Source organism: Tupaia chinensis, unplaced genomic scaffold (assembly GCF_000334495.1).
Source record: "Tupaia chinensis unplaced genomic scaffold, TupChi_1.0 Scaffold144529_1, whole genome shotgun sequence".
Taxonomy (NCBI): Eukaryota; Metazoa; Chordata; class Mammalia; order Scandentia; family Tupaiidae; genus Tupaia; species Tupaia belangeri.
Genome location: NW_006204388.1, coordinates 1708771 through 1734016, shown reverse-complemented (window position 1 = coordinate 1734016; position 25246 = coordinate 1708771). Strand labels below are relative to the sequence as shown.

General features: G+C 33.6%; 1 protein-coding gene across 1 annotated transcript in view; it reads left to right on the top strand.

The window, feature by feature from the left end:
* Nucleotides 1-25246, top strand: part of LRRC7 (leucine rich repeat containing 7) — a 543267-nt gene that overhangs the window by 435790 nt on the left and 82231 nt on the right. The window contains exons 14-20 of the mRNA XM_006167144.1: nt 3012-3081; nt 4991-5090; nt 8217-8341; nt 10420-10668; nt 15733-15933; nt 22451-22562; nt 22768-22948. Coding sequence (XP_006167206.1) covers nt 3012-3081; nt 4991-5090; nt 8217-8341; nt 10420-10668; nt 15733-15933; nt 22451-22562; nt 22768-22948 — 1038 coding nt within the window. The remainder of the gene's footprint in view (nt 1-3011; nt 3082-4990; nt 5091-8216; nt 8342-10419; nt 10669-15732; nt 15934-22450; nt 22563-22767; nt 22949-25246) is intronic.

The window sequence follows — 25246 nt, the reverse complement described above, 5'->3', positions numbered from 1 at the left end:
AAATACTTCTTCAGCCCAGAATAGAAGCTTCTGCTATCTTCTAGTACAACTGGAACATAGCATGGAGGCAAATTAATAGTTCTACATTAATGTGTCAGTCAATGAATCAACCAGTGGTAGAAATCAATATTCATCTAAAGCTGAGGCCAAGGTTAAAAATTACCATCAGAGAATGAATTGCCTAGAGAAAAGATGAAATAAGAAGTGTTATCCAAAAGTAAGGATTTTTACAATTTTATGTTTGAAGTGAAGTAAAGTTTTAAAGTGTGCCATTGTCATTAGGAACAATGATTCCACTGCCATGCTGGCTGCAAGCTTTTTCTGTGGTCAGCGTAATGGGCACTAGCGATGCTAAGTAGAAGCTCACGTTCAGTAGAGGTCATTGGAAGAGCAAGAAATCTCGAGGGTGACTTCTTTCTTTCATATTCTACATTATGACTGGATTGATGATGGTGCATTGTGGATGCTGATGTACATAATTTGGGAGTTTTCCCCTCATGTAACTTTTATACAGCAGAATTTACATTCTGCTTTTAATTTATCCCCACATGATATGAAAAATTCCTGCAATAAGACTTTATTTCATAATTTCTGTCTTAAGTGAATTTAAATAACCACAATTAGAAGCAGCTTTTATGGATAATTTGGTTTGAAGTTATAAAGCTAGCATAACAAATAATTCTACAAAAAAAAGGTGATATGATTTAATATCTGCTATTATTATTTGTATACTTGTCTATATTTTACAAATAGCTATTAGCTCAGAAAGATTATTACATTCTTCCAAGAGTTACGTAACTACTGCTAGTTTTAAGATTTGTATTAGCTGTCAATTCATTTTATTTATTCATTTTTTTGAAAATATTTAACTGCTTTTGCACAGAAAATTCACCGCATCCACAATACTTATTAACCGTTGTAAATGTCCTACTTTAAAACACATTTATTGTTTGATTGGTAGAATTCTAGCATATTAAAGACTTAAGGACATTTATTATCATCATAATCTTCTTTCTATTACACTAGATTACATATAACTTTACATTGACTTCCATTGCTTTTTCAAAATGGGATGCCATGCATGTCAGTCAATACAGAGATATCAATCTCCCCGCTTTATCATTCAATATCTTTTCCATGCTTTTCCCAATAATTGTTATTATTATTTTTTTTAAACAATCAATCACTATTTCTCATTTTTGCTTATTAAAAAGACTTCACCCATCATGAAATACTTCCCATACCGGTTCAGTTGAGAATACTATACATGTCATCATCAACAGGTAATAAACCATATCTATTTCTCATTGTCATTAGGAACAATGATTCCACTGCCATGCTGGCTGCAAGCTTTTTCTGTGGTCAGCGTAATGGGCACTAGCGATGCTAAGTAGAAGCTCACGTTCAGTAGAGGTCATTGGAAGAGCAAGAAATCTCGAGGGTGACTTCTTTCTTTCATATTCTACATTATGACTGGATTGATGATGGTGCATTGTGGATGCTGATGTACATAATTTGGGAGTTTTCCCCTCATGTAACTTTTATACAGCAGAATTTACATTCTGCTTTTAATTTATCCCCACATGATATGAAAAATTCCTGCAATAAGACTTTATTTCATAATTTCTGTCTTAAGTGAATTTAAATAACCACAATTAGAAGCAGCTTTTATGGATAATTTGGTTTGAAGTTATAAAGCTAGCATAACAAATAATTCTACAAAAAAAAGGTGATATGATTTAATATCTGCTATTATTATTTGTATACTTGTCTATATTTTACAAATAGCTATTAGCTCAGAAAGATTATTACATTCTTCCAAGAGTTACGTAACTACTGCTAGTTTTAAGATTTGTATTAGCTGTCAATTCATTTTATTTATTCATTTTTTTGAAAATATTTAACTGCTTTTGCACAGAAAATTCACCGCATCCACAATACTTATTAACCGTTGTAAATGTCCTACTTTAAAACACATTTATTGTTTGATTGGTAGAATTCTAGCATATTAAAGACTTAAGGACATTTTCATTACCATTTTGATCTGTCTGTTTATCTGTACTGGAAAGCGAATGCACGCAGAATCCGCAGTACATCTCATTGGTATGCCTTGTTTGCACCATTCACTTTGCTCACCAACTATGAGAGTAACCTATGTGTTCACAATATGTTGATCAGGCACAATTTCAAGGATAATAGATACAATGTTGAAGTAAGCATCTGGCAATTTAGCCCTCCAAAGGCTGAAGCCAAAGTTACATCTATAATTTTGATAGAACACTAAGGCTGATGCCAAATTTCACATATCTCAAAAGTGCTATGTTTAAGGATTCTCTTAGAATATCTGCTGCACAATATACAAAAGGTGAAAGACCAAAAGGACACACTTTTAGGAGGTTAAAAGCATACTGACAGCTATAAATTCCTTTAGGAGTAAAGATCAGGCAATAAACAAGTAACTATGAAGATAAATATGTAATTAAAAACTACAATATGTTCCACGAAGGAAAATACAAGGTGCTTAGAGACTAGATTGAGGAAAGTAATTAAAATGAGAAGTCAGAAACTCCCCTTTGAGAAACTGGCATTTAAGCTGAGAGCTGAGGGATATATGGGACTTAATAAAGCCAAGTCTGGAGGGAAGAGTATTCCAGATAAAGAGCTTGGTTTAACCTTGTAGTAGGGTGACAGAGCCAGTAGTGCTGAGGGCACTGAATTAGAAAAAGAATACAGAAAAGGCTCTGGAGGGATCATTAGGGCCAAATCTTTTAAAGTCTTAGCTATTCCAACAAATTTTGAATTTTATCCAGATACAGTGGGAAACATTGAAAGAGTTTTAAATAGGAGAGTTTCATTTTTTCAAAGACTGTTCAGGCTGCTTAAAGGAGAAAAGATTGGAAACAATGAAATCAACAAATTGGAATATTTTCTTCTAAAAAATGAATTTTGTCCATCTTCCCCTAACAATCTTCTTGGTTGTTTTGTTGTTGTTGTTGTTGTTGCTTTTTCAGATTGAAGAATTTGCCATTCTCATTTACCAAACTTAAAGAGCTTGCAGCTTTGTGGCTTTCTGACAATCAGGTAAAAACTTTTATTATCAGGTTTATTTTGTTTATGGAGATGAATTATTGAAACTTTGAATTACTAACTTACTACCAACTGATACCTTTGACAATCGCTACAAAATATAGATCCTTTATCTCCTGAAAGAGATGTTAAAAAGTATCCGTTCAAATACTGCTGTAGACAAACAGTACTATAATCTACACCATCTTTAAATACTTCGACATCTACTTGATTCTCAGAGATTTAATACACAAAATGATCATTTCTAAAGCTTTTTTGTTTCTAGATAGTGCCTATGTGTGCTTAGAGGACATAGTTTAATTATATCTCTGAAGATAGAGAATAAAAAAGCATTACTATATTCCCTGTAAGAGAGAATTATTATCCTCTTTGTTCCTTTTTTTTCTAATGTTTTTAATCAATGTAATTATGAAATTTGTGATTCCAAAATTGGCAGATATCTTTTAGCAACTATTAGCATTATCTGTGAAATCATTTTGATAGTATTCTTTATACTCATAAAAATAGATCATAATTGAATCAAAAATTGAGTATTGGTATATTATTTTTATTAACTGGAAAATAACAAGAAACAACTGGAAGCAATCTGGTGTTATCACCAGAAGAACTGGTCATGGAAAATTTTGACATAGTATACTAGCTCTCTTTTTCCTGTGATATTAAAATTTTGAAAGACCTATCCCAAAATATGAATGACCAAATGAAAACAATCCATCTTGAATATGGTTTATCATTATTTCCTGAGCATAAAAGTAGCATTACTGATAAATAAAATGTCATACTTCTAGCTATTGGGCTACATTTGTGAAAAGTTAAAAATAATGTCTACAAAATGTAAAGCATAAATGGAAGAATGTTTGTATTCCTACATTTTTTATAGTACATGCTTCCAGGTACTCAGTGAAAAATTAGATTGTTCTTCAAATTTGAATCTTATCAATAAATTATACATTTTTTCATGTCATCAATCTATCAAAAATTTATTGAAAAATAAATCATTTCTGGAATTAATGTGGACTATGCTAATGGAATAGTCTATTCTACAGTCTTCCACTGTGAGAAACAGTCCCTAATATCATGATTTATTATTCTTGTGGAAGAATGAATAGAACAGCAGCTGCATATTTAAGTTTTATTTAGAATGCTGGTTTAATGGGCTTCTGATTCAGTTTCATGACACAAGCTGGCGTCCCAGATCCCCTTTTGTGAGTCACTCCTATTATTAATAAATGTGGTGAAGTAAGCAGATTTTTAATATATTGGGTAATATGATAATTTTCATTATATTCTGGAGTATATCAGAATTAAAAAAATTTTTTAAACTTGTATTTCTGAAATGGAATTAATAACAGAAAATGAAATATGATCAGAAGTAAATATGCTATTGGATAGCGGATACAAGTACAGTTGCTTATCTGTATGTGGAACTTGTCTTTCATTATAAAAACACTTAAAATAAATGAATATTGTGGTTTAGCCTAAGTAATTTCATAGGTGATTTTTCATAGTGTGAATTTGATAGCCAATTCCATTTGTTTCTAGGACAATAGTCCATGAATAGGCGTGTAGAATCCTACCAAAAGATTACTTAGTTGAAACAATGAACATGTTTTGGTCCTTTCTGGATTAAAACTGACACTGCTCAGTTGAGTAGGTTTTGGTGAGTTTTATAGAAGTGTATACAAAAAATAAAACCTTATTATAAAAATCTAAGATATTGAAAATATTCGTCATCAATGGTCTTATTGTGTGGTATACTTTCTTATTCCACGTCTTTGTTCCTCACTTTTCTTCCAATTGTTCATTCATCTCGGTGAGACAAGACTATTAATGTTATTTTATATAAAATAAATATTCACTTGTACAATTTTATTAATCAAGTTTGTATGTTCTTTGCTTCTAGTCCAAAGCCCTTATCCCTTTACAAACTGAAGCCCATCCAGAAACAAAGCAAAGAGTACTGACTAATTACATGTTTCCCCAGCAACCACGTGGTGATGAAGGTAAATTGTCAGTAGCTATCTCTTCTGTACTTACAGTGACGGATTAAAAGAACTGATTTTGCTTTGATCTCTGGCAAGGAATATGGCTCATGGACAAGTCTATAGAGAAAATTGATAGCATACATATATCAACTGAATGTTTGCTCTAACCCTGAGTCTTATGTTCTACACTATAAGATTGTAAGATTCCGAAACCAAAATTTTTTATCTTTATGTTTTACATGACAATAATGTTTACTTTTAGGAGCAATTTAGTCTCTTGGTGGATTACTAAACATAGCACTAGTTAACCAATTGTGGAATCCAACTGACTACTAAAATGAGTGAACAGCAGTCAGAGCCTAAGGAAAGTTTAAGGAACTTGCTTGTTTCCTGTGTTCCTTTATTGCAATAACATGACTGAAATTTTGAGTACAGTCATTCTGGGTAAATCATTTCATGGTATCAGTTAATCATAAAAATATAGCTTGCAAATAGAGTAGTTCCCCTTTATCCAGGGTTTTGCTTTCCATAGTTTCAGTTACCCAGAGTTGAGCTTTGACTAAAAATATTAAACAGAAAATTCCAGAAATAAAAGAAACAATTCTTAAGTTTTAAATTTTGGTGTGCTTGAAACCAGCAGGAGGCTTGGAGGTTAAGGTGCTGGAGCCTACAAGGTCAGCTCATGGTTTGAGTTCCAGACCCAGTGGCTTGAGAATTATGCTGGGCATGTGTGCATACATGCCCAAAATCTTGAAAGGAGAATGAACAAGAAGGGATTGTGGCATATCCACACCTCCCTGGTTGTGATTTCTCACTCTCCCTCTCCCTCTCTCCCTCTCTCTGGCAAATATATGCACTCAACAGCAAAAGCTAAAAAAAATAAATAAATAAATAAAATAAAAAAATGCTGTGCTTTGAGTAGCTCCATTCTGATAGAGTGTAAGTATATCCATACTGTTTGTGTTGTGTGTGCTTATATAAAAATATATATGCACATAGGTATATGTAGACACACATACATGTGACATATATATGTATGTCATCCACCTTAGTTGCTTAGCAGCTACATAGTTATATCATTGTTCAGTAAGATATTTTGAGAGAGACCATATTCACATAACTTTTATTGCAGTACTGTTATAATTATTCCATTTTATTAGTAGTTATCATTAATCTCTTACTGTTCCTAATTTATAAATTAAACTTTATCATAGATATGTATAAGAAAAAAATCATAGTAAATACATCTTTCGCTGCTATCTGTGGTTTCAGGCATTCACTGGAATCTATGGGACATATCTCCCACAGATAAAGGCAGACTACCGTAATGACCATCCTTTCTTTTTCAGTTTGAGTCTTCCTAAACATTGGCACCAGCAATGATAAAAATACTTTTTTAAAAACGTAAACCTTTTTCAATAATTAAATCTTCTAACCTTTTATCAAATTACTCATACACATTTAAAAAATAATTTGATCTTTACTATTTGAAACTTAGCAAAGCCTCCTTAGCTTGATTCAATACGGCTGACATGCACACTTCCTACGATTGTAGAATAACAGTAACTTTTGGAACAGTAAACCCACTTTAATCCAGCCATAGATTAAATCTACTCAATCCAATTGAATGAGACCAACCTGTAAAAGAAAAAAATGGTAATGTATTTCTTGTTTTCTGAAATAATTATAATAATCTTTGACTTTCAAAGGTAAGTCAATCACTTCAGAATACTTTAGGATATGTTTATTTAAAATTTAACACAGAAATAGAAAAAGGAACTATTATTTTGGTGTATATTTTTCCAGACTTTAACAAAGTTGATCTTTTTAATTTATGAAAGAAAACTCACCAAGTTTACATTTAAGTGTCAAGTAAGAATTATGTTTTATTTCTGCAGCTGTACCTATATTTTCATTTTAATATCTCTAGATAATCAAAATATTTCAAAAGAATGTGGGAAAAATATAAAGTCTCTCATATTCCCTGGACATTTCTGCGATCTAGTCCCACAGGTTAAGTCCCTAATTTGTTCCAGGATGTGAGATGGATTTAATTAGGTGAGGTGTGATCTTAAGAAAGTGGCCTAGTTGGAGTTCTTCCCTGTGACCACCTTGAGAAAAGAAAAGTTGATATCTTAAATGTTTTCCAGAATGTCAAGCAAGCCACCCTTTTTTTTTATATACAAGAGTGTAAAAAATGAATTTTCAGAATCTTTTGCAGCAAAGAGATAGATAATAAAGGTCATTCTTTGGAGAAGAATGTAGGCTAAACTAGGTACCTTTACTGCATTTTCGTGTGATTTTCACAATAATGATTGAAAAAAGATTACCATTAGCCAATATTTTGATGTAAATAAAAGATGTATAAGCCATTTTCTGTTAATTTGAGACACGTTTAAACTAATTGAAACTTTAATATTATAGACTAAATTTTCCATATTCTCCACCATAAAAACAAGCTCCCATCCATTGCCCCCACCACACATACACAGTTGTAATCTTAGCACTTTATTATGAAATCAATGTTATTATTACCTTTTATGAAAGAAATCCTGATAGAGTTTAGTAGTTACATATGGACTCTACAATCACGTAGACATGGAATAGAATCTTGCATTAGCTACAGAGAAGCTGCATGAATTTGAGCAAATCTCTTAAAACTTGGTTGTATTTTCTCCTTGATAAAATGAGAATATTAATATTACCATTGTACTGTAGTGGGGATTGAAAGAGATAATATTCTGAAGTGCTTAGTATAACTCTCTTAATATTGTTATTGTTATCCTACGGAGAGCCCATTGCCTTTCTGGAAAATTTCTCAGTCTCAATAGGTAATTAATGCATACTTAAGAAAAATGAAGTTGAATCAAGACGTTAAAAATACATGTAATAAGTATCAAGGGAATTTTATTCCTTTTATTTCTTTTCTTCTGTCGTTCCTTCTCAATTTCGCTTCCACTTTCTTTCCTTCCTTCCTGATTTCTTTTCTTCCTTCCTTTCTCTTTTTTTTGTTTCTCTCTTTTTTTCTTCTTTTGCATCTGTAGTACCAATCACCATTTTTAGTAGTGTATTAAGATCTATTAATAACGCTCTATGTTAAAAAAAAAAAAAGAAAAGCAATAATACTTTGGAATCTAACTATAGATTTCCAGTCAGACAGTGACAGCTTTAACCCTACACTCTGGGAAGAGCAGAGACAACAACGGATGACTGTTGCCTTTGAATTTGAAGAAAAAAAAGAAGATGAAGAAAATGCTGGGAAAGTTAAGGTGAACCTTCTAGCTTTTGTTTCTTTTTTCTTTCTATTCTTTCTGTTTGCCCATTTTTATTATTAAGAGATTAATTGAGTTCTGCTAGATTAAGTAGATTAAGAGATTAAGAGATTAATTGAGTCAATTCTGCTAGAAGGTCAGTTAAGCTTCTTTCAAGTTTCAAGGTGGTACATTTCACTGCAGCAAGCTGGGAGTTGTGGAAGCACTGATGTGCCTCTGAAGGAGACTAATATCCCAATTCTAAGAAAAGTGAATATGCCACCTCATACTACAGAGTAAAAACATGACAGAGATTCAAAGCTGCAATAAAGTCAAGAAAACAAAAACAAAATCTGGGTGACAGACCACCTAAGTACCTTTCATTTTTGACATACCGTAATGATTTTCTTTTAATCACAGAGTAAGATATTAGGCAGACTATATAAGACCAAAATACACACTTATGGAAGGATTAACTGGTTAATATGTTACTTTGACATTAAAATCTTTGAAAGATTCTATGTCCCTGTGATGTTTGAGAAGACTATGTGTGAGTTTACTAAAATGTGAAGGTAAGTTTTAAAGGAAGTGCCTAACGGCAGATGATGGTTCCTTAGGGAAAGTAATTTTCTCACCTCAAAGCATATGTTTATAAATCCTTCATTAAGACCAATTTAAATTAGTTAATAAAGTCAAATTTTAAACATATTTTTTATATTATTTAAATTTTAAAATCTCATCAGTTAATTTAGAATTTATTAACTCCCGATTCTCATGTTATCATCATGAAGATCTTGAATCTCTCATTATTTCTTGTAGTATTATTCATGCACTTTTTCCAACATGAGTACTAACAGCTCTCACTCTTAGTAACTAATACTTGGCCTAATTGCGTATGCATCCTATTAATAAACCTAGATGGTGTGATGTGTTCTTCTTCTCTGTCCCCTCCTTCTCACATTTTCTGAACATTATTTCTTAAACAGACACGCTATAAAACCATACTAGAATTAGACAGTAAGGTAACTGAGCACTTATTGGCAAGATCTGCCTGTATAATTATGGAGAACCCAAAATGGATTCGCAAATCTAAAATGACAATTTGGTTAAAGATTTGAATTTTTTAAAAAAATGTTTCTGGATGGTTGATTAGTGCTGTCTAACAACCAGGGAGACATTTTTTCTTAACTTGTGAATTCCTAGAAAACGATTACTAAACTAAAAACAGCATTTCTAGAACATTTCAGTTCTGCTTTTAAGGATTTCATATGTTAAATCTGTACCCAATGGATGATGCATTCTATACTGGACCTCTGATTTAATTTTATATTTCATCAAATTGTCAAAAACTACATGCTTCTTCCTAAAAATATATAGTCAAAGGATCCAAGATTAAGAGTGCATTTAATATACTCTGGTATGTGTGTCATGAAAGCAAAAATATAGTAAATGCAATCAGTTATTTAGAAGACTTGTTTGTGTGTTATGTGATCAGTTTTATTTATAGAGTAGGTTCATTATACTTTAGATTTTTTTTTCTGTTCACTTTTGGTTTATTTTTATATTGGTGAAAAATGAATGTTTTTAAAATCTCAAAGTACTTCACTTTGTCTAATTTGAATATTTCCAATGCCATTGGCTATTGGGCAAATTAGAACACAAACAAACTTCTAAATAAATCATCATGGAGGTATGATGAATGAAATATATTTAAATCTTATGTTAAATTAATCACATTTTTTCTGGTTCATTACATGTACATTACATTTAGAACTATTTTACTTTTAATTTACATGAAATTTAAGGAAGAACCATTGACCTATGCCATTAATTTTCAAATGGATTAGAGTATAATGCCCTATTTATAATATGTATAGTGTAGTATGAATGCTGCATTGTGTGAAGAAATCTTTTAGTGTCATTTGATATTGGTACTGTTTTCTTACATGAATTTAAAGCTAATTTCATGCTAGTTGTTTTAAATGTATTACCCAGAGTGAAAGAAAAAAAAGAAGTAGAGTAGAAAAATGATAAAGTGAAAGTATTGCTACAGTGCTCCTCTTTCTCCCAGAAAATGGAGATTCCTTCTCCCACAGGATCTCTCCTGCCAAGCCCCCTGGGAAAGGGGCCAGCGTGGGATTACACTCCAACCTGCCAGACTGTCTGGCGATTGCTGCACACCATGGGCCAGGTGTGATCAGCAGATCCAAGATATGCCCGTCCCCCAGAATGACCCACAGCTGGCATGGGGTTGTATAAGTGGCCTCCAGCAGGAAAGGAGCATGTGTACTCAATTGCCAGTTGCAGCACAATCCACCACTCTTCCCTCTCTAAGTGGCAGACAGGTAGGCCTAGGTGTTTGGGGTAGCGGAATCCCCCATGTAGAGGCACTTTGGAACAGTGGTTTATGGGGTATGTTCTGCATGATGGGGAGTGAAAAATGTTAATCTCACAGAAACCTTCGAATTGCCAATGTTTGATCCCAATTTAATTTTTTGTTTGTAGAAATTGGCAATGGGATGGGGAGGACTGAGTCAGAGGGGAGGGAACATTAGCATGAGGTTTTATTGGTGGGATATCTGGCATGGTTTTAGAGTCAGGTGCTTCTTTTTTTATTTATTTATTTTTTAATATTTTTAAACATTTTTTTTCATAAAGTGTGGGAATACCAATAGTAGGGCAGAATGTTGATGACACTATTGATAGAATCTAAATTATCCCTGCCATTCATTCACACATTTTTTTATAATGGCAATTCTAAGAGAGATTAAATAAAAACCTGACTCTTAAAATAGCATAAGATTTAAATTGAGATTTGCTGAATGGATTTTTAAGAACAAGGGCAGTTATGTTTGAAAAGCCTCAATTTCCTTTAATTTGAAGACACTGATGATACGAATTCCTGTAAGAGAAGATTTGGTTGGGAGTTGTAGCACATAGACCTTCCTTTTCTCACTGAGTGTCTAAGAGGTCAATGGAGGGGGGGGATACATGTCTTAAATAAAGAATATGAAAGAACACTACATTTTTTTATAATCTTGACCATCCACATGTAATGGACTAGATGCTCTGTCTTATATTCTTTCTACAATATAAGGCAAGCTGAGAATGCATTTTCCTAACTCAAACTGTTGTTGGTTTCCTTGTTCTGTAAAACATTACAATTCCTGGAATAAGATAATATTTAACAATTGACAGAGTATTAACTATTATTTCTCTTACTGGAATTTACAATTATATCAAATTAAAATTTGATTGTATGAAATATATTATATTATGTATAGATAATATAATATATGAAAAACACAGTTCTGAATGGATTCAAGATATTCTAAATAGCCTAACTATTAAGTAATTCTTCCTTCACTGCTAAATTTTTGGGGTCTCCAACATCTTGCAGCTGCTATTTGCATTTACTGCACTTTTATGTTTGAGATACATGGACTATTTTAGTAAAATTCTTGCATTTTAATAAAATGTATATGTGAAATGAGCAAATACTTTATAGTGAGTGATAACTATAACACTTTTTGTAAGATATACTCAATAGATTTTTTTCACCAAGGATCTTTAATGAATCTATATCTTTTTTCACTCCATATTGGAATAAGGGAATATATCTAGCCTATACATTCCAAAATATTTTAAAAACCGTTTCTGTATTTGACTACTACTTAACTATTGATATAACTGGGTTTATGATCATGTTTACTTATTTCTGAAGCACTGAATTCATGAGGAAGGAAAGCAAAATAATTGTAAAAGGGCATAAAATATGAAAGTAGAGAGTTTACAAATATACTACAATACATATTATATAATATGTTATAGTTTTCATTTTAAAAAATTAGAAAATACTGTGAGCATTAATTTTTAAAATTGAAATTATGATTTAACTCAAAATTTGCATTTAGACTTTCCACAATAATGTGCAAATATGTGTTGCAACAATACCAGAGAATATCTCTGAGCTAAGTAACACTTGTGTAGCAGAAGCCTAGAAAAAACAAAGACCCTAGCCTGAATCTGGGCAGTGCACCTACTAGCTGGGTACAGGTTACACTAGGCAAGTTACACTATCTGAGCCCCAGTTTTCTTTTTGCAAAGTGGGAACAGCTGCTGCAATGGGTTGTGAAAATTAAATAATATTGACTATAACATTTTAATTCTATAATAATCATTTATTATTTAGTATATAAATATTCATTTGTTTTACACCTATAAAATTAACAACAGATATTATTGTTTATTTTACAAATAATTAATGATTAATTAATCCTATGAAAAATTTACCATGATGTCTGGCCCATGATAGATCCTAAATAAATGACAGTTATTACTGAACACAACCTGAAAAAAAGATCCAGTTAGGGGGTTTATAGTATGACATTAAAAGAGTGTATGTTGTCACAAAAATCCAAATTTTAAAAATACATGAAATCTGATATTAGAAAAATAGTACCTAAACCTTGTATAAAACCATAGATTTTCAAAGGATCTTCACAATTACTTCATTTTAGCTCTACACTAACCCAAGTAAGTAATATGAGCAAGATACTATCATTACCATTTAAAAACAGAAATGATAGAAAGATTAATGTTTGATAACTAGTTGAAAGTAACTCTGGCTAAAAGTTACGTCTTCTGACTCTAAGACCAATAAGTTCTGCTAACAGACTAATACATAGGAAGGAAGGAGCTTATTTCTCCATAAAATGAATCCAAGTTCTGTGAGACCTTTAGCTTCCATAATTTGGGGAGGGGCCTTTCATGAAGGGAGGAGCCTTTTTAAGGAAAGAATATAAAATGACCATATAAATACATTAATAGGGCCCCTCACAAACCTTTGGAAGAGGTGTGTGGCTGAAGCTTCATTGACTGTAAGGTAAATCTGAGTCTAGATTTAAATACTTTTACAGGAATAAAATACCCAAACATATTCTGGTTATATGATCACAAGATCATATTAATATGCTTATAAAATAATCAGAAAATACTGGTACCTGGCCAGTAGTAAATAGTTATCTAATTGTGTCAGATGACACTCAGCATCTATAAAAAGTAGATTACATTATTCAATTACATGTTTAATTCTATTAAAGATGAATATACTTCCTTTGCCTTTGATTCAATTTAAAAATGTAATTTTACTGTGGAAGACTTTTTAGATTGCATAGAATTTTAATGTAATGCCCTATTTTAGATTACTTCTTATGTCCTCTGTCACCATTTATTAAAAATAAAAAGATGTTCGTAATTGGAATGAGAGTCATAAGATTCTACACTACCTTTTTTTAAATGCAGTTTTTTTTACTTATAACTGTTTGATTTCAAGCACTTTTAAACAAGTTCAACAACATAATTTTTTTTTTTTTTTGGAGACGTTTTTGCTATAGGGCACATGCGCTCACCAGACAGACAGAGAGAGACAGAGAGATAGAAAGCAAGAAATCACCCCCCAGGGGGGATGGCCAGGCCGCAATCTCTTCTCCTCCATTCTCCTCTCTGGATCTTGGGCACGCACGCACACGCGCCCAGCGTGAGTTTAAGCCACCGGGTCCGGGTCTTGAACCACGGTCAACTACATGGGAGTCCAACGACATAGCCATTATGCTAACTGCTTGTCCCAACAACATAATTTAAAAATTAGATAATTTAAAAATTAGATTTACTATGTGAATAGAATTTCTAATAACAATTTAAATAGCAGATCCAAGAATGCATGCATCCCAGTGGGCTTTGTCTAGTATGGATATCATTTTTTTATGTTTATTTAAGAATGCATTATAAATTAAGTGCCCTGGGATGTATTTGTATTACAATTTAACATGCTTTTTTTATTCCTATAAAGTCTAACTTTGTCTTGGGTTATGTTTTTATGACTTTATCTGTTGATTATCAATTTTATCCTTTTTGGGGGCATGGAAAAATGGTTAAACTACAGTTAAATAACATATATATTAACAAAAGTATCTATTTTTCATCTGCTTTCCAAATTTAATGGGAAAATAATTTTATATTTTTATTATTGAAAGGAATGTTAGAACTCATCTAGTAAAGTCTAATCCCTGTATTTGCTTAGGAAAGTGAACCACAGGATGATAAAATACTAAGAAGAATAATACAGTTGGTGGATTTGCTAAAACTGCAGATGAGCAAAAGTGTTTGAATTCGTGTTCATAATCCTCAGATCTATGCCACCATCATAGTTTCTTACATCCCATGAATTACATGGGTGTGTGTGGGTGGGTATCTGTGTGCCCCTTTCTGCTTCTCCTTTCTCTCTCTGACTCTCCTCTTCCTCTTTCAGCTTCTCTTCCATCTTCTCTCCTCCAACCCCCCACAACCTCCCACACACACTTTCCACAAACACATACTCACTACAATTGCATAAACCATTCCATTGTGTAAAGTTGGTTCTACTCAGATGCAAAAAGGCATGGCTGTTGAAACAAGCCAGGCCAAGTGAACTTCCCCTTATTTTTCCTCCACTCCCTTTTAATCAACATGAACAACTTGTATTTATTCTATGTAAATATATTATAATAAGTACTCTGATGGTGGGATATACTATAGGAATCTCTCATATTTTTTCTCTAAATTTGGTGCCAAAAGGGTCATTAATATATGTCCCTTCAGTCTGATATCCCCAAAATGACTTTAGGAATCAAAATAAATATCTAGATAAATGAAAGTCAAAATGTACACACTGACCTAAATATCTTAGAATTAGCCTTAATTTTAGCAAGTAGTCTCATTTTTTTTTATTTCTCTTTAAGATATTAGGCTAAATAAACTCAAGAAGCATGTTGCTTTATTAGGATAAAAACAAAATATAAAAACCACCCTGGGGCATTTTTTGTTTTAGGTCATGACCAGAATGATCTACCCAACCTTTTGCTATAACATGGTAATTAACATAGAACTAATGCATATTTGGGCAGAAGATACTGTTAACTCTCCATTTTTTAGTATGCAAGGGATCTCCTCCCATCACCTGTATTGATACTCCAAAGATATTCTAAACATCAAAATTATTACTTACAAATAAATAAGAAAGAGAACAATCTCCAAAGTATGAAAGCAGTCGGTAGTAACTTTAGAACATTTCTCAGAGATTACCAGTAATTTAAATTCCTGACCTACTGCTGTTTCAGTCATATATGGAGTAGGTCTAAAGACTAGATAGAATGCCCAAATTGTTTCTAAAAGGGTGGGAAGGGGTGGAGAGAAGCCCAAAGAGGCTGAATTAAGGCTGTATATGTGTTCTACTCTAGCACAGTTTCTCAGCCTGCTCAACACTCACTGTATAGCATTTGGTTATACTGCTGCACTTGAAAATGGGATAGCCTTGTGAATATGCTTGCTAAAGTTATTTTTATGTTAAATTTCTTTTTATAAACTTCTAGGTTGAAATAAACCTAAAAAGATATCCAACTCCTTACCCAGAGGATTTAAAGAATATGGTAAAATCTGTTCAAAATCTGGTGGGTAAGCCAAGCCATGGAGTGCGTGTTGAGAATTCCAATCCAACTGCTAACACGGAACAAACTGTGAAAGAAAAATATGAACACAAGTGGCCGGTAGCCCCAAAGGAGATTACAGTGGAGGTATTTGAAGGTTATTGGTAATTGCCAGTGTGGTTTGGATATTTTGGAATTCTAAATGATATATTGGTCTTTTTTTTCACTGAATAGATATTCCTTAATAAGGACTTTTTTTCCCCCATATAAATGATCTCTCTAGTTTTTCAAACCATGAGGGTAGCATTTAATAAATCACAGACAAATGATACCCTCCTGGCCTAAAATCATTAGTACAACTCCAAAAGTTCCAATACACACGGAAAATATAGCCTGTCCCCCAGCAAGGCCTGGCCACTATGTACATTACATCATATTAGTGATATTATTTTGGCTACTTCAAACTTTTTTTGTATTACTCATTAGGAAAGACTAACTATAGACTTTTTTTCATTCCACAAATCTTAGTAAAATTTCAAACAAGATTTAGAACAATATTTTAAAAAATGTGTTTATACCTGGGTTACACTTTTATATATACATATATATAATAGATAATATAGATATCTCTCTATATATATGTATATATACACCCTACTAATAATAAAAAAGGGATATATCTTTAAAGTTTAGGTTTCTGGAATCTAATTATGTGGAGGTTCATTCCTGTATTTAGAATGAATTAGAAATTCATCTTTATTGATTTATGTGGTCTGAAAAGAATTCAACTACATTTTTACCACCTCTACTATCTCATCAACTCTTTGGCTAATTTGGTTATCATCTCTTTATCTTCATTAGAAACGTAACTGGAATGAGTACATATGGAAGTTCATATAGTTGTCAAAAATCTAGATTGGTGAAACTCTTTTACAAATCTGCATTTCAAAGCATCAATTGGTTGCATTTGTTCAACACCAACTGTCTATATAGCACTGTGTTAAATGCTGTGAGAAAGAGAAAAAAGAAATATATGTCCATAACTCCCAAACTGTTAAATCATCAGGAAAGTTATGGTGTATTTTTCTAGTTTTCTATGCAAAAATATGTCATGACTTTCCCAGTGATCCAGTGTTTAAAGCATAGGCCAAGTAAACTCAATCCACATGAAGCGATTAGAAAAATGTTATATAAACTATGATCACCTGGTTGGTTGTGTGATAGAGAATGTAATTCTCAAAGCTGACTTAAGGTTGAACTCTACAGTAGAGATTAGGTGATTGTTTCACATTAAAAAGGAAGGAGGACATTTTAGGCAAAGGGAAAATCTTAAGCAAAAATAAGCATAGTGTACATATGTCTGCCAAAATACCAGCCTACCCCCAGAAGAGGAGAATACTTCTGGATATCTAAGGTGGAAAATTGCTTAAGTATTCATTTTTGTTGCTTTTTGCTTATAAAGTCAGTTATCATTTTCTCCTTTTAAAAATATTATCTATATATAATATTAAAGCAACAACTTCTATCTCTGAGAATTACAATATATTAAAAAAGGAAACTAACATTTAACATGAGGACACTAACTATCGGTTGTTGGGAAAGACATGACATATTTTTCTGTTTTCCTATGCAAAAATGCATCATGAATCTCCTGACAACCTAATACATGTATACACTAACTTTAAACTGATTTAACTACAATTTAACATCAAAAGAACTGTGTAGTCACAAAAGCCTACAAACTGAATCATTTTACTATAGTATAAGAAAAGCTTGAGATTGCTTAATTCAGGATGGGATTTGTCAGATAGGGAAGAGATGGCTTTAGTCATGAACTTAATAACAGCCCTATAGTAGAGGAAAATAAATCTTAAAATTATTTTACATGCAGTTCAAAATTAACAAATTCGAAATTACGTTTAATGTTTCGTCTTCAAACTTGCTTCTACTCCTGTATTCTTGATTTTGATCTCAGCTGGCACCACTCACTATTTCTAGTTTATGCAAGCTAGAAATCTGGTAGGTATCCTGATTTCTTTTTTCTTTCTTTTCTTCACTCTTACCCTTTCTAAATTGCCAAAGCCTGGATATTTTCATCTAAGTGTTTCTACTGTATCTCCTCACGCCTTCAACTCTGCCCAGGGTTACTATAAAAACTATAAAAACTGCCAGTTTCTTGATATGCTTTGTCCTCAGCTTTCTCATTGCCTCGCTGATGATCTTTAAAACACAGTCTAACCATTTTCTTGCCCTCCCTCAAAAGACTACAGTGCATTCCCATGGCTTACATAAAATCTAAGCTTCTTAATTAGCTAGAGTAGCCACTGTAAATTGGCCCTTTTTTCTTTTCTCTCTCTCTCTTTTTTTTTTCGATTTTGCTACAGGGCATGTGTGCTCACCAGGGAGAGACAGAGATGGAGACAGGGAAAGTGAGAAATCACTCCCCGCCCCAGGGGAAAGGCCACACCACAGTCTCTTATTCTCCTCTCTGGATTCTGAGCATGCACACATATACACCCGGTGTGCTTTTCAAGCCACCAAGTTCTCAAGTGGAACTGTAGAGTTGGCCACGTGGGATCCAGCTTACCTTTTGGTCTTACATATATTGGTGTGACTTGCTCATACCTATTTGAGTTTTTGTCTACTGGCCTTTTTGTCTTGAATAGAGATTTCACTGGTAATTTCAGTATTTTACCTAAAATTGAGACTCTAGATCTTTTCCTAACTTTTAGCCAACCTAGAGCAAGGAGAAGTTGTTCTCTGTACCATCCTCCTGTCTCAAAATACCTGCAGCCAAATATAGGGGTTACATTCTATTTTTCAAATCCAGGTTTAATTAATACAGGTAACGCATTGAGCTAGCCAATTAATGCATACTAAATGGTTACTGTGTTTTGCACTTGTCAGTTTTTGAGTCATCGTTAGTTCCTTCTCACTGCCAAGGCTGAGGGTGAGGCGTTACACACTGCATATATATTTATCCATGTGATTAGACATGGGACACCAAGAAAACAACAAATAACAGAGGTTGGCAGGACTAGAAGCAGAAAAAAAAAAAAGATTAACTGGATTATAAATGCAGTCAAATTTGGAAGAAAAGGAAAGGTAAAGCAACATTTATTGATCATTTCCTGTTTGCCATCATTATGGTCAAAGTTTTAACATGTTATGCTAAACAAAGAATAGGGCCAGAAGAGTTATACAAACTAGGAGGACAGAGAAGTAAGGGTCCTCTCTTCTATTTCTTTTTATAATGCCTTGTAGAGTTTGCATCTGTCTTTTCCCCAGCCTTTTATACGGGTACCATTTCTTCCTCTTTCAAGATTTAACTTCATGTTCACCTCAACTGGGAAGGCTCTCATTTTCTCCATGGCATCATCCTGATTCTTTGCACTGAATATGGTGAAAACATTTATGATTACTGACTTCAGAGTCTGAATTTCATGATGTCAGGGATCATTTCTATCGTGTACGTCATTGTATTCTATAGTATACCCGCAGAATACTGTGCCCGTTTCTGCTCAGTCTCCTTTAGTTCTTCTACGGTCATCACCTGGAAACACCTTCACTCTGCCCACTACATCCAAAAATTGTCACCATTTTCTTTGTTAGGAAACTCAGCCAATGTCTCTCCATAGGGAAACCTCATCTATCTCCTGATAATAGAGAACAGTTCATTACTCTTGAAAATTCCCTTAAATCATCTTTATTAATACTTGACCTGGACTCTCAGAAGTTCGAGCCTAAGCTTTTCTTTCCCCTTTGACTTTTACCTTAAGCTCCCCCTCTCTGTGACAGTAACAGCCAAGATTTATTTTGAATAGCAACAGGACAATGAAAGACACTGAGGTAAAAAGGGTTTTTTTTTGTTTATTTTTGTTTTTGTTTTGTTTTATTTTACTCCGTCTCCTCACCATCATAAGATATGACAAAAGATGTTTGTAACTGGGCCCCTACTAAATCTGGCCCTCCACAATTAACTTCATTCACTGAAGTAGTCCCAAAAAAACATTGTCCCCCCTTTTTTTAACCAAAACTTGATTTCTCTAGCCTATAAAAAAGTATTTATAGAAAGTCCATGATTAATTTCCTTGTTGAATAGTTACCTTTGCTCTGTGAAGTGCTTTTGAGAAATGAGCTTTTCTTAGGTTAGACAACATGGTGTACACAAGATCACTTAAGTAGAACAGATCCCAATTCAAATCCTAGCTCTATCGCTTCTTAAGCTAAATAATTTTAAATAATACAAAACAACTTAAAAAGGTTATCTTTTATATAATTGGCAGATAAAGCAAAAAGTATTTAGCTCAGTAGCCCTAGCAGATATGTAATAGATGTTCTATAATTATTGACTATCTTGTTTCCATCATTATTGCTTTGCTCATAAGAATAAGAGAATCTACCTGGATTAGTATAAATCCATCATTCTTGTTTCGGTAGGGTCATCCTTTTAGGTGAAGGGCTACAAATCTCTAGAGAAGAGATGCAAGTTAATTATTAGCTGATAATCATACCCTCTTTTTAGTCATGAGGGCTCTTTTAGATTCACAATAGAAATTCGTGTACAGGGTCAAAAATTTGAAACTGACATTCATAAACATGTCTAGATCATAGCAATGTGCAGAGTTCTTGTCATGATTTTGGGAAACGAGTGAAAGTTTGATTTATAAAAAACAGTAAGTTGAATAACGACTGTATAAAACATAAGGATAAAAAAGTAAAACCCTTAGGTATATAATATTCTGCTCTTGTACTACAATATTTGCTTTTTTGTTTGTTTCTATCTTATTTTGGTTTTGTTTTTGACCAGAAATTTTTATACTTGTAATTTTATGTCATAAGAATATTTCCTTTTAAAATTATTATTTCAACAAGTAAGTTATCTTTAGATTCATAGAATATTAGTACTACTCAGGTAAAAGGATTAATTTCTATTACCTATTACCTTTATTTTACAAATGAACTGAATGAAGTCCAGAGAGGTACATTGACTTGTCCATGGTAACCTGATTAATAAATTATAAAACAGGAATTAGACCAGAAACTGAAACATTTTGACAATATATTTTATGCCTTTTGTGGTACTGTTTCTCAAACTCTCTTCTTATAAATTTCTGCAAAAATATATAAAGACTTTTATTATACATTCTGTCACCTTAAAACTTCTCATACATTTCTTATGCTAAACTTTTGAAATATTTTTTTAAGTGTATGAATCCAGATTTCAACCCTCTTCAACTCTACAATTTTCTTAGTCCCATTCTTTTTCTTATCCTTTTGAAATCTGATACTTCGGGCTCTACTGCTGGATCTTTGTCTAATTGTTTCTGTGACTCTTGAGTCCCATAATCTAAAAAAAAAAAAAGAACCTAATACCCAGGTTTTTCCCAGGCAAATGTTTCCTTACAAATCTAACCAAAAACAAAAACAGAAAAAGATAGAAGTGAGCCAAAAGTTAAAGAAATGGATGTGTTTCTCTGAAATACTTAAAGATCTAAGCCTGTCACAGAGGGTGAGGGGGAGTGGCTTGACAATATACAAACTTCGTAGTACAAGTTTCTGTGCCTCCATTATGCCAATTAATGAATGATAAGGCAGAACTTTCAAAGTTTCTAATTTTTTTTGTCCTCAAATATATTCTTTCCCTGATTTAACATAATGTTTATAAATACATTACAATCATGTTTCAAACAAGTAACATAGTGATAAAACTGAAAAACATTGAAAAATCTTTTTTAATCCAAATTAGTCTGAAGTTTAAGAAAAAAGCTAATAAAGATAGCTGCTGTGGACAAACTTGTACCATTAATTAGTTATGGGGCAAAAATAAAGCATTTTTATACCTAGAAAAATGACAACTTGTTATTTTTTCTTTCTTAATGCTCTCTCGCTACCTGGTTTATCTGGGGAAAATAATTCAAATTACAGAAGTTAAAAGTCATAGTTGTTTTACATGCTATCATTATGCAGTTATAGTCTTATGCTAGTGTCCTTATTACACTCAATGAATGAATGTAAAGTGAAGTTGAGCAGGCCAGACTGGTCATTAGGAAACTTAGGGAAAGGGCACTGAGGAAAAAGAGGAAGTGAGTAGATGATCACATGGGAAAGGGCAGGAATTCAGAAGGAGAGAGGCAGAAAAGAGCAGGACTTATGAGACCCAAAGGTGCATTAATGTGGTCAAAAATGTGGGAAAAAAAAAAATAGTTGGCCAGTCATACACTTTCCCCTTAGAATGTGTAAGAAAGTATACCACTTAGAACTTTTACATGGATACCTGCCATTTTAATTCATACATGGCTTACCATTGTTTGGACCTGTGTTATAATGAGTTATAACTCATCTCCCCAATGAAACAGTGAACTTCCAGAGGGCAAAGGCCACATTTTGTCTTTCTTTGGAATCTCCACAGTTCTTTTGCACAGTGCCAGGCATATACACAGCATTTAAAGAATATCTGATGAATAAATAGACTGACTTAGATTAGGAGAAAAGAAAATGAGTGCTTAACTCAGAGATACATGTGTTTTATTTCTCCCTATGCCCCACAGTGAATTAAATCCTAGAGACATCTTTGACTCTGAGGCAGGTAAAGATGCTACCATCTTGGTTTACCATTGTTTAAATGTTTACTTTCCTTGTCCTGTATTATTATATCTCTCAGGATTCTTTTGTTCATCCAGCTAATGAAATGAGGATTGGGGAACTTCACCCTTCATTAGCTGAGACCCCTCTGTACCCACCCAAACTTGTTCTGCTAGGGAAGGACAAAAAAGGTAACATTGTGAAACTGATGTGGAAAATATGCTGCAAATGCATGTGCATGATGACGCCCCACGTGTAAATGATGATGATCCCACCATAGTCTAAAAATATTTGACGACTATGTATTCCTAACACGCATCAGTGTGGTTTTCATACTTTTCTGTTTGTAATTGTCAATGTTCATAGCATTGTAACATTTTCCCCTTTAAATTTCAGAATCAACTGATGAGTCTGAAGTTGACAAAACTCACTGTCTGAATAACAGTGTTTCCTCAGGCACTTACTCAGACTACTCGCCTTCCCAGGCTTCCTCAGGATCCTCTAACACCCGGGTTAAAGTGGGGTCCTTGCAGACAACAGCTAAAGATGCAGTACATAATTCTTTGTGGGGTAACAGGTATGTTTAGATTTTCCTCTTTGATGTTTCTACATGCCTATTTTCACCCCCTTTAAACAAAAATGGAATCTTCCTAATTTTGGAATTGTATTCACCATGTTAGTGGTATTGAAGACAAACAAGAGCAGGTAAGCAAATCTAGTTTACTGAGGACTTCCAAGAATAGATGTATCCATTTTACAGACTGGGGCAATTGATTAGGAAGAGATGGTAAAGGATGAACAGGATTAGATAATAGGACAAAAATTTTAAAATCAAAAGTTTGTTTCCCAACATTTATTTATAAGCTGTAGACATTTCACCATCCAAAACAGTGTTCTAGTCAAAATAAGATGAATGTAAAACTGCTTTTGTGCCTGGTACAGAGTAAATGTTACGTATATATCTTTAAAATTTGTTTGAGGCGGACCAGCAGTTAGCGTAATGGCTGTGTCACTAAACTCCCATGTAGTCGACAGTGGTTTGAGTCCCGGACCCAGTGGCTTAAACTCATGCCGGGCGCGTGTGCGTATGTGCCCAGGATCCCGAGAGGAGAATGGAGGAGAAGGGATTGTGGTGTGGCCATCCCCCCTGGGGGGTGATTTCTCGCTTTCTGTCTCTCTGTCTCTCTCTATCTTCCTGGCAAGTGCATGCACCCTATAGCAAAAACCTCTCCAAAAAAAAATTTTGCTTGAGGACGTGTGTTCTTGTTGGAGACAGAAAGAGAGTGAATAAGAAAGTGAGGGCACTGGATGCAGGACTCGAACCACATAGTCAGCTATAGGTGATCTAGTCATCTTAACCACCACACCACTGCCTGGCCCAGCATAAATCTGTATTGCTGTCATCATTATAGTCATCTTAACCACCACACCACTGCCTGGCTCAGCGTAAATCTGTATTGCTGTCATCATTGTTGTGATTATTTTAACACCACCTGAAAAAATTAGGCTGTATCTACAAGTACTTAATCTTTCCAAAATGCCTCTTACTCTATATTATTCTCATTTTTAAAAGTTTATTCATTTATTTATCTCATGAGAGAAAAACAGAGAAAGAACAAGACCAAACCCTTCAACAGGGTCTCACTGCCACTCTCCGCCAGCCTTTTCCCCAGCCAGGCTACCAGCATGTGAAACGGACCCTCTTCCAGATGACTAAGGGCACTGCAGAGCATTGCAGTAGTGCTGCAGCTGCCACTCATTGTAGAGGGATGAGAAATGCCAGAGCACTGCAAAGTGGCCTCTGCCCAGTCCCCACCCCCTACTTTTTTTTTAGTTTTTTTTGCCGAGGGTGCCTGCACTCATAGGAAACAAACAGGAGGAAACTGAGACAGGGAAAAAGAAACTTCCCCCTTGAGAGAATGGCCATGCCCAAATCCCTTCTCCTCTAGTCTCTTCTCAGGATTTTGGGCACACATGCACATGTGCCCAACTTGACTTTCAATTCATCAGGTCCAGGACCCAAATTGTGGTCAACCACGTGAGAGTCCAGTGCCTTAACCACTACACCACCTGCTGGTCCCATGCCCAGTTCCAATTCCCTCCCCTATTTTGTGAATTTTTGCTATGTTTCATACTACAAGCAGCAAATAAAAATTGTTTTGTGATTTAGTCGGTAACTTTTTACTCATACTTTGCTGATGATATTGCCATTGTTGGTCATGTCTTCTTTAGTAATCCACTACTTCTATTTATTGATACTCATGATAAAAATCTTAGCTCTCAGTTCATAAATTTATTATTTCTTATAATAGCTGGGATTGTTTTAGGTGCTTTTGAAAGATTCCTTTTAAATGTACTTGTTGTTCAATTAGCAAAAGCTCACAAAAGCCTTTCCCTCACTAATAAGAGATATATAATTTATTATTTGTGTGCAAATGGTTTAGACTAACAGAAAAAAAAATGGCCATCTGGTAAATAGTATTATCATTGGTATGTCAGTCACCTAAAGTAATACAATAATTTACATTCTAGGAAAAAAAAATTTCGTATTCTCTCTGTACATTAGCATTTAGTGTCTTCAAGAGCTAGCCTTCAAATCAACGTTATTTGAGTATAATTTGAATCCATTATGAATACAAAACCTTTTTTTAAAAGGCACTCTCAACCAATAGTTTGGGAATGCAGTGAATCAGAATCTCTAGGAACAGGTACAGGCATCAGGTGATTCTAATTATTGGTCAGGATTCAGGACTATTATTAACAAATGACCTTTATATTTCATTTATTCATTCCTTCAACAAATAAATATTGAATATCTACTATGTGCCTGGCACTAGTCTAGGCCTGATATAAAAAAGATCTCTTACCTTGGGAG